Consider the following 10,143-nt stretch of genomic DNA (forward strand, 5'->3'; position numbering starts at 1 on the left):
GGGTCACAACCTCAGGAATTTCCTGGAGATTCTGGTGACAAGGAGTGCCAGTGGCTGGCCGGAGGCAACAACCATGTCTGAAGATCCTGGGGTGTGTTAGTCAGCTTTCTGTTACTGTAACAAAATACAGTAATCAACTTCAAAGGGAAGAAAGGCTCATTTGGGCTCAGAGTGTGGGAGGTTTCCATCTGTACCATTTGGGCCTGTGGTGGCAGAGTGGGAGCGCTTGGTGAAGGAGGTCATTTGCCTTATGGTTAGCTGGGTACAAAAGAGAACAGGGCCCCGCAATCCCCTTCAAAGAATGCCCCAACTGAGGCGGCTTACAAACGCGTTTCGTTGGGCTTGTGGTTTTAGAGGGTTAGAATCCGTGACCACTACTAACTGGGGACCAAGCTTTCAAATATACGAGCATGTGGGGCTGTTATTCAAACAACCACAGCGACGGTTTAAAACCTTCCACACTGGGCCCCTGCCTTCTCATAGCACCCTGGGCTGGAGATGAAGCCGGAGGGGACACCCGATTCCAGACTGTAGCACCAGGCAAGAAGATGATGCGTAGCAATAGTTTGGACTGGGGGTGGTGTGGCCTTGTCAAGTCCTCACTGTGCTCAGGAAGTACAGGGCATCTCCCTCACAGTGTACAGGATGAGGCAGGCAATTGAGGGCAAATGGAGTGGCTGGAGGGAGGCGGTTCTCTGTAGGACCGTGGAGATCCAAACTCAGCTCCTTTGGCAAGAGGGAGAGGAAGGTGGGAATGCTGCAGGACTGAGAACAGCTCTGTGTAGACAAGTGTAGTGGGGCCTGGGTGGCTCGGTTTGGTTCTTGAGCTTTGGAGGTTGTCTAAGGTCAGAGACAATTGTTTCTGCCTCCAGCTAAGACAATAAGGGACAAGAAGGATCATCTTCATGACCCTCTCCTGCAGGCTCTCATCTCTGGACAGTAATTCTCAAAAGCCAAGGGCTCTGCCCCAGCAGGTGTCTGATTATGCCTGAAGGAAGCAACAGGAAGAGCTCCATCTGGAGCTAATAAGGCCACGGCAACTGCCTGACTTTGTCCCCTTTCTGCCCCTGCCTTTGGGTTGAAAGTGCTCTCCTGGGCTGGGTAAATGGCTCACTCGGCAAGCTGCTTACCATGCAAGCAGCCAGTCCCAAGAGACCACATAACAAGCAGGGGTACAGCAAGCACCTGGAACCCCAGCTCTGATTTGCGAGCCAGCCAGTCTAGCCTAATTTTTGACCACCAAGTTCAGTGAGAGACCCTGTCTGAGAAACTAAGGTGGAGAGATGGCTCAGCAGTCCAGGGTTGGGGTACATTCGGGAGTCAGGGGCAGGCAGCTTTCTTGAGGGCAGCCTGATGTACATGGCGACTTCCAAGACAGCTAGAGTGACAAAAAGAGACCTGTTTAAAAAAAAAAAAAAGAGGCCGGGGAGAGATGGCTCAATGATGAAGAACACTGGCTGCTCTTCCAGTGTTCCCGGACCTAGGCTTGATTCCCAGAACCCACATGGCAGTTCACAGTTGTCCGTAACTCCTGTCCCAGGAGACCCAATGCCTTCTTCTAGCCTCGGAGGGCACCAGGCACACATATGGTATCCAGACATACCTGCAGGTAAAACATTCACCCGCAAAAATAAAAAAGAGGAGTGAGTACATACTGCTCTTCAAGGGGACCACTTTGAGTCCCCAGCACACATGGCAGGTAACAGTCGGCTCTAACTCAGGTCCCAGCGCATCTGACACCCTCTTCTGACCTCTACTGTAACTCACACATGTAGTACAAGAGACATACATGCACACATACAAACACACTAAGTTTTAAAAATAAGGTGAAGTGAGATTGCCAAGAACACCAGAACTCAACCACTGGTCTCCACACACATGTGAACACGCACACATAACCATAGTCAGGATGGATGGATGGATGGACAGAAGCTGGTCTCCACACACACATGAACATGCACACAATACCCTCTCTCCACAGGGCCCGCTGAAAAACCCCCTCTGGAGGCCTTCGGTTTAACCTTTTATTGACACAAAGGATTAAGGATTGGATCAGTGTAACCTTTGAGAGTCCAGAAGTCTGCCCGCCTCCCCCGCAGCAGATTAGCACCAAGAGCAGGTTTTCACAGCCCTGAAAGACCTGACCCTAGTGGTCCTGGGCGGGAGGCAGGAGTAAGAAGGGCGGTCGGCAGGACTGTGTTCCTGAAGCCACCCCTTCCTGAGGAGCAGGCAGAGCTGAGGCAGGAGAATGGCTCTCCTCACTCAGATTCATGCCCCTGCGGAGCTGCCAAGACAGAGGGAATGGGGATGGACGTGGATGGGGAGATGAGACAGGACCGTACAAAATAAAGGACACACTGGGAAAAAGGAAGGACCAAGGAACTCACCCCTGCCGAATCTCGTGATGGGGGGGGGGGGGGGGGAGGATGGGTATGCTGGATTAGCAATGGCCCTAACCAAATAGTGACCCCTACCCTGAATTGGATTTATGCCAAGAACCTTAAGGAAGACGCTTAAGGTTGGAAGAGAAAAATGCAGGGGTCTGTGCTATGGACTGGAAGCCATAGCCAATGGGAAGGTCACAGCAGTCCCCAATGACATTCAGTGAGTCCGAGTTATCCCCACTGAGGGAGGGGGTGCTGTGCTGGCAAGCTAGTTCCACAGCCACTGTCCCTCAGCTGAGGGCCTTTGTGTCTGAGGTCAGACCTGAGACTCTGGCCCTCAGAGCTCCTCATGGACCCGCTCCTGGTCCTCATCTGTCTTCAACTTGAGCTCCTCAGCTGTGATCTTGCCATCCTGGTTTCGGTCCTGGTTCTGAAACATGTCTTGGATGGTCTTGTCAGGGTCTTGCCCAGGCATGAGGCGTCCTTTGCCTTCATTCACTTGTGCTTTGATGAAGGAGGAGAACTGAAGAGAGAAGAGGAAAACAAGGCAGTGAGGATCACAGAGGATCACAGTCAACAGCTGTGGATGGCCTTGGGGGGACCCTAGGTGGAGGCCAACACTGTTTCTCCAGGCCTGGGTACCTAGAGAATTTGGGGCTTGAGATAGAGAGTATGTAACTTAAAGGCCAGATAGGGCAAGTGACACCCGGGAGAGGGGCGAGGACAGGCCACGCAGTGTGCAGGATGGGAGGGTATGAAGCTCGGCAGCTGGAGGGGGGGAGGGGGGAGCAGGTCAGGGGGAGCCGGTGGCCAGAAGGCAAGTGAGCATGGCAGCTTCCAGATAGGGGTTGTGTTTCTGACTCGCCTCTTCTGGGGGCACCTCTCCATCTTTATTAAGATCCATGTCTTCAAAAAGGTTGGCAGGAGGATCCTGGTGCCACACGAACAGGTAGCCCGTGGGCAAGCCATCTTCTCGGGATATCAGCTCCACCTCGAATAGCAGTACGGCACTGCCAGGGACACCCCGGGCTGGAGAAGGGGGTGTGGGAAGAGGAGAATGGGGTCCCAGCAAGGCTTGGAGCTGAGCCTTAACACAGGCTTCAGTTTTCTCCCGTGGAAGGGGCCTGGGGAGTTTTTGAACCATCCTAAAGGTTTCCCTGATCCCACCCACTAGCCACCAAGGCCTGAGATGGGTAGGGGAGAAACTGTGGGACCAGACATGGGATCCAGGTCGCCGTCCCTCACCTCCGCTCTCCCCGTGGGCCAGGTGTGGGGGCACAATGAGCTGCCTCCTCTCTCCTACACACATGCCCTGCAGGCCCCTGTCCAGGCCGTCGATCACTTTGTTGGCTCCCAGGGTGGCCTCCTGAGGGGCCTCATAGTCATGGCTGTGGGGAGAGTGGATTCCCAGGTGAGCGGCAGGGGTGTCTGAGAGCTCGTCCCTTTCAATTTCCCCCATCATATTAGAATGGCAGTTCTCTCTTCCTCCAACTTCCTTTCCCCTGCCCCCCTCTCCGTTTCCCTACATTTCACATCCCAGGGATGATGCCTGAGGCTCACTGAGATGGAGACCAGTGGAGGAACTGAGACACCGGGAGACCCAGAGAGAGGAGCAGGAGCCCGCAAGCTACTTGAAGCCCACCCATACCCAAGCCCATACACTATCTGCCCCGCCCTGGCCCCGCCCAAGAACCCACGAAGAAAAGAGCCTGGTGCCGTCCAGGAGAGAACAGTTGTAATGGTAGCGAATGAAGTCTCCGAGCTTGGATGTCTGGTTGCAGGTCTCAGGTGGCCGGAACAGCGTCGTGATTTCCACAGGGTCCGCAGGGTTGTGGAAGTCGATGACACGTACGTCAAAGATGAGCACGGCTGAGCCAGGGATCTTGTCCCCTGAGGCCAGAGGGGGCACGGTTAGCTCAGGGCTCTGGGCGTGGGCTTCTCAGCATCTCATGAGGTCCAGGCTTGACACCCTTCCCAATCCCATCCATAGTCAGATGGCATGTTCCAGAATGAGTGCTTCCAACATCTTGCTGTTGGAGTGATGGAACAGAGAGACAGAAAAACCCTTTTCCACCCAAGAGTACCTCGTGAGCTCACAGTCACATCCTGCTATGAGTGGTACCCCGTGTATCTGTTAGGAGCCTGAGGCTGCCAGAACCTCTAATATAGGCCTCTTAGCTCAGTGGGGCTAGGCTAAGTTTATCCTTAGCCAAACTCAGGTGTTGGCTGCCCGGCTCCACTACAGGAGCAGGGTGGGGCCTGCCTTGGAGGAACAGCACCGAGAGATCCAATGAGTGACCAAGCATATGGGCAATGAGAAGAACAGCAATCCCAGGGGCACACTTCCGAGGAGCCGAGGGGTGGCCTGGGGACCAAACCCTACCTGTCCCGTTCTCCCCGTAGGCAAGGTGAGGGGGCACAGTGATCCTCCTTCGCTCCCCTATGCACGCGCCTTGCAGCCCCTGGTCCATCCCAGGGATGATGTAACCCTGCCCGATATAGGTATTGTAGGTGTGGTTTCGAGAGTAGCTGTAATAAACGGGGAGGGATGGGGTGGGAGTCAAAGGGGCCCCACCCCTTCCAGGCGGTTCTGAGTGCACCTCGGTCCCCGCCCTCCCTCCCACCTCAGGACCACCCCCTGACCTGGAATCAAAGAGGGTACCGTCCATCAAAGAGCCATTGTAGTGGTAACGCATGAAGTCCCCGGCCACGGCTCGCCGGACACAGCCCTGGGGTAGCTCCAGCGTTTCCAGCTGGACCGTGTCCTTCGGGTTGTGGACGTCAATCAGCAGGACATAGAAGACCAGGGAGGCCTGCGGGGGTATCACAGTCCCTGGGGAGGGCACAAGGCTTGAAACCATACAAGTGGGGAGCAAGCCCAGGCCCAGCAAGGCTCCTCGTGCAAAAAGACCTACTCTGCCCTCCGACGCCCTCCTCCTTTGTTTGTCCCCACAGCCATCACCAACCCATACCAAGCCTTTGGGTGAATCATAATAAAGCAATCCAACCTAGGGAGAGAGAGAGTTTATCTCTACTGACTCCTTGACTGGATGCCCTTGGACAGTATACAGCCTGAAGGAGTCTACGTAGACCCTGGTTCCCCCTCTTCTGGAGAACTCCCGTGTCCTTGCCTTACCATAGCCTTTTTCCCCATAAGCCAGGAAGGGAGGGATGATGATCTTTCTCTTCTCTCCGGGACACATGCCCAGCAAACCCTGGTCCATGCCCTTGATCAGCCAACCAGAGCCAATGTAGGTGTCATAGGTACCTCCCCGACTGTAGCTGCAGAGAACAAGGCAGAGACCCTGGGGCTGGAGGTGAGAGAGGCAGGGTAGGCCGGGCTCCCTTCTCTTGGTCACAGTTCCCAGCCCTTAGGACTCTCCCCCCCACCCCGGCCGGTTCTAACCTGCTGTCAAAGGCAGTGCCATTCAGCAGGGTGCCATTGTAGTGGTATCGCACAAAGTCGCTGTCCTGCACCATGCGCGGGCAGTGGGGAGGGCGCAGGAGGATGGTCACCTGCACCGTGTCCGCCTTGTTCCAGATATCCAGGAGGACCACGTCAAAATAGAGGGTGGCGTCGGGGGGAATGAGGCCCGCTGTGGGGGAGGCAGCGGAGGCCAAGTTTACGGCAGGCCCCAGCCCAGCTGGAGGGGCGAGAGGCCCACTCGCCACTCACCTCCACGCCTCCCACGCCGCCCGCCGGCTGTGCTGTACTCCTGGCTCCAGCTACCCTGTTTCCCAGCCGAGCTGTGACTCTCTAGGCAAGGCTCTGGCTCCGGCTCCTCTCATTCCAGAGTGAACCCGGAGGCCGCCGTCCCCACCAACCAGATTGCACGCAGCGCAATGCGGCGACCTCGGCTAAGTCACTCGGAACCTCTGAGCCTCCTGCCCCCACTTCCCACCCCCTACCCCCGTACCCTGGCCTCCTTACCCACACCGATGCTGCCGTAGCCCAGGTGGGGAGGCACAATGAGGCGGCGGCGCTCGTTGACACACATGCCCATGAGACCCCGGTCCATGCCAGTGATGAGGCGCCCGACGCCCACAATGATGGCCACGAGGGAGCTTCGGTCATGGCTGGAGGAGTACAGGGATGAGTGAACACAGACACACGATGCTCTCTGCCCCCAGTCTTGTAGACACAGGACATGTTGCAGACATACACACTCCTCACTCTCCTGGACTAGCCCTTATGCCCCTCTCAGGATGACAGGCTGGCTGGCTGCGGTGGCACGCACCTTTAATCTGAGCACTCTGGAGGCAGAGGTAGGCAGATCTCTGTGAGTTCATGGCCAGCCTGGTCTAAACAGGGAGTTCGAGACCCTGTCTAAAAAATATAAAATCAAATAATAACAATAATTAATAATAATAACAATAGGCTACTGAAAGAGGGAAGCCCCAGAGGAGGCTAGAAGCTTTCTTTCCCCTGCAAGGAGGGTTGGGTGGGGCAGATAGGCCTGTCTGCTACGTATTGCTACTTCTGATGGCATAGATCTGAGGGCAAATGAGTATTTACTGAGCACTTACTGTCAGATGTCAGATTTAGCACTTGGCACTTTACATTCATTATTTCACTGAATCCTTCCACACCCCCCTACCCCCGTGAGATGGGTATGACTGTTTTTGGTGTTCTTTTTCTTTATTCTGACATTGGGAACAAAATCTAGGGCCTCACATAAGCTAGGCAAGCATGCTGCTTCTGAGCTATATCCCACCTGTTCTCAGTTTTGTTTTGTTTGGTTATTTGTTGTTGTTGTTGTTTTTTAAGAGAAAAATTGAGAGCCGACAGACTCATTACCCCACCTGAGGTCACAAGGCTTCTGCTACTGAGCATCGAAAGTGGCCAGAGGTGAGCTGGAAAGCAGCCTGCCTCAGAAGAAAGCCCGTTCTAAATTTACCCTGGCTCTCATCTGTTTTCACAAAGTAAAGAGAGAGTCCTTTTCCTCAAGGAAAACCAACAACAACAACAGAGATTTCCATATGTGTGTGTTTCTGTGAGTATGTGCACACCCGTTTGGGCACCTGTGTGTGCATGCAGAGGCCTCCAAAGAGCACTGGGTGTCCTGGTCCTCCCCTGTCACTCCACGGCTGATCTGACCTTTGGAGGCAAGTTCTCCCCCTGACCCTGGCTATGCACAGGGCACCCAGGTTCCCATGTGCCAGTCCTCATGACTGTACAGCAAGTGCCCGTGACCACTGAGCCACCTCTCTCATTGCCCCCACCCCTGCTGTTTGAGACAGATGTTATCTGTAGCCCTGGCTGCCCCAGAGCTCTTTATGCAGACAAGGATGACCTTGAATTTATGTTCTTCCTGCCTCTGCCTCCTGGATGCTGGGATTACAGGTGTGTGCCACCAAAGCCAGTTTATACGGCTGGGGGTGGGGAGGAGTCGAACCCAGGACCTCATGCATGCTAGGCGAGCACTCTACTAACTTAACTACATTCCCAGCCCCAAGAATGGGACATTAATTACATATACGTGAGTGTTTTGTCTCTTTGTCTGTGTACACGCCATGTCTGGTGCCTACGTAGGTCAGAAGAGGGAGTCAGATCCTCTGGAGCTGGTTACAGATGGTTATGAGCCACCATAAGAGTCCCTGGAACCAAACCCAGGGCCTGGTCTACAAAGAGAGTTCCAGGACAGCCAGGGCTACATAGAAAAACCTTGTCTCAAAACTACCTCCTCCCACCCCCCAGAAAACCCAAACAAACCACAATGCTGTACACAAAGTCTCTATGAGTTAAAACACCACCAGGCTTATGGTTCTCCCCAGAATCCAGGCCAGTATGTCCTGAGCCCACTGAAGGCCACTGTCATCCATTGTCTTCATTTGCACCCTTAGGAAATGGGTGCTGTTCCTGTCCCATGTTCCAGACAAGGAAAGTGAAGATTAAAGAGACTTAACTCCTCCTCGTCTGTCACAGCCTTGATCTGAACCCTGGGTCTTACACCATGAAGAAGGTATTTTCAACCAGTGTACCAAAAATACCTCCCTCCAGAGCCTTGACCACTAATTGCCAGAGGGGGCTGAGTTGTGTATTTCAGAGAAGAGACTGAAGGGCGGGCGGGTGTAGAGTTCCAAGTGTGATAGCGCCTGAAGTTAGCCTGGAAAGAGGCGCCACACAGCCCTGATCCGTCTCCACCAACCAAAGGATGTCTGCATGGCTGACCAAGGGCTTGGGTCAGAATGGAAGCCTGTCTGTCAAAGCGGAGGCTGGCAATGCAGGCTGGTGTTGGCTGCTAAGGCCAAGAGGGAGAAGCTGAGTTCTCAGAGGAGTGGAAAGGCATCACAGAGGTCCCCAGGAGGGCATGTCAGACCTTGTGACACGTGGACAGTTGGGCACAGCACCAGCTATGGCCTGCCTCCAAATTATAATGCCCACTCTGCTTAAGGCCCTCCCTGGCTGCTCTAGGGTCCTGCACTCGATAGAAAATGTCATTTCTCTATTCTCCAACCACAAAGGCATAGAAAACTGAAGGTAGCAATAGACAGGGGTCCAGAGTGTATGGCCAGAGGCCCCAGGCTGACTGTCCCTCACCCCAGGATTCACATGTAGGCACAATCTGTTTGCCCCCCAAGACTATGTGCCAGGGTACCACTCATACGTTTAAGTAAGGCACTGGTAGGTAAATGTCACCTAAGCATCAAGTACCCCGGGACCATTGGGAGTGTGGGGGTCTTTCAGATTTGGTACTGAAGACAGGGGACATCCTTTGAGGAGCCCTGGCCAGGGTGCTGTTTGGGGCCAGGGATTATGGAAGGAATACAGGAATGCAAAGCTTTCAAGGGGCAACGTTTCCTGAAAGTTCAGGAAAGCGGTGGTGAGTCTGCGGGGTGCTCACCCCCTTACCTGGAATCAAACTTCTTCCCGTCCTCGAAAGTGCCATTGTAGTGGTACCGCACAAAATCCCCCATCTGTACTTCTCGGGGGCAGGCCCTGGGGATGTGGTATCTCTCGATGACCACATCTTCCAAGGGGGCTCCAGCCGGGCTGGCACGACCCAGACCCCTCTCCAAAGTCTGTAGAAGCAGCAGCAACGGCAGCACGGGGAACCGGCGGAGGGTGTGGCTGGGGGACCCCGCAAGGAACATGGTGCCCAGATTGAGGACGCCGGCAGTGAGGGCGGACGCCAGCCGCCAACCTCCTTCCCCCTCCTCTCAGAGCTGACTCCCCCTCTTCCTGTCCTGTCTCCCCACCCCGTCCTGGCGGGTCCACGTGGAATGGGGGCTGGGGAGAGTGAGCTGGCCGGGCGGGGTGATGTTGGTGGTGGACCAGGAGGAGGGGGCCAGGTTGAGACTCTCGGAAGTCCCAGGAATTTACCACAAAGATCTTTGAGTCTCCCTTCCCCCAAAACTCCATCCCGGGCCTGACACTCGGGGCCTGGCCCAGAGGGAGGTTCGGGTAAAATGAGAAGTCAGAGTGGACTTCCAAAATGAAAAAGTTTTTTTTTTTTTTTTTTTTTTTTTTTTTTCCAGAGCCTCTGGGTCCTAAAGCCGGCTGGAGGACTTTCTAGTTTTTCCTGAACATCCCAAATCTAGGCCCCTTCTGGTGGCAGGTGAGGCTGTAGTCCCGAGGCATTATTTCAGTTCTTCCCCTACCCCAACTCTTCTCCTGCCCAAGGGGGTTGGGGGTTGGGTGGAGGAGTACGGAGAACGCTTTCTAGGAGAAAGGCTGCTTTGTCCTGCCAAAGCCAGGCTGCCAGGAAGACATGGGAGTCCAGCTCAGTCGGGAGGGCTGGGGGTATCAGTGTCAGGT

The 10,143-nt window shown here is 54.7% G+C and overlaps 1 protein-coding gene across 1 annotated transcript; it reads right to left on the reverse strand.

The window, feature by feature from the left end:
* Positions 1 to 2,010: 2,010 nt before the first annotated feature.
* On the reverse strand, positions 2,011 to 9,768 carry Fkbp10 (FKBP prolyl isomerase 10). The gene is made up of 10 exons (XM_021660717.2): positions 9,238 to 9,768; positions 6,316 to 6,461; positions 5,791 to 5,980; positions 5,521 to 5,666; positions 5,028 to 5,217; positions 4,768 to 4,913; positions 4,082 to 4,274; positions 3,630 to 3,772; positions 3,250 to 3,413; positions 2,011 to 2,907 (listed from the first exon to the last, which is right to left on the reverse strand). The coding sequence occupies exons 1-10, from the start codon at positions 9,477 to 9,479 to the stop codon at positions 2,722 to 2,724; spliced, it is 1,746 nt and encodes a 581-aa protein (XP_021516392.1). The 5' UTR covers positions 9,480 to 9,768; the 3' UTR covers positions 2,011 to 2,721.
* Positions 9,769 to 10,143: the final 375 nt, after the last annotated feature.

The sequence above is a fragment of the Meriones unguiculatus genome, chromosome 7 (genome assembly GCF_030254825.1).
Source record: "Meriones unguiculatus strain TT.TT164.6M chromosome 7, Bangor_MerUng_6.1, whole genome shotgun sequence".
NCBI lineage: Eukaryota > Metazoa > Chordata > Mammalia > Rodentia > Muridae > Meriones > Meriones unguiculatus.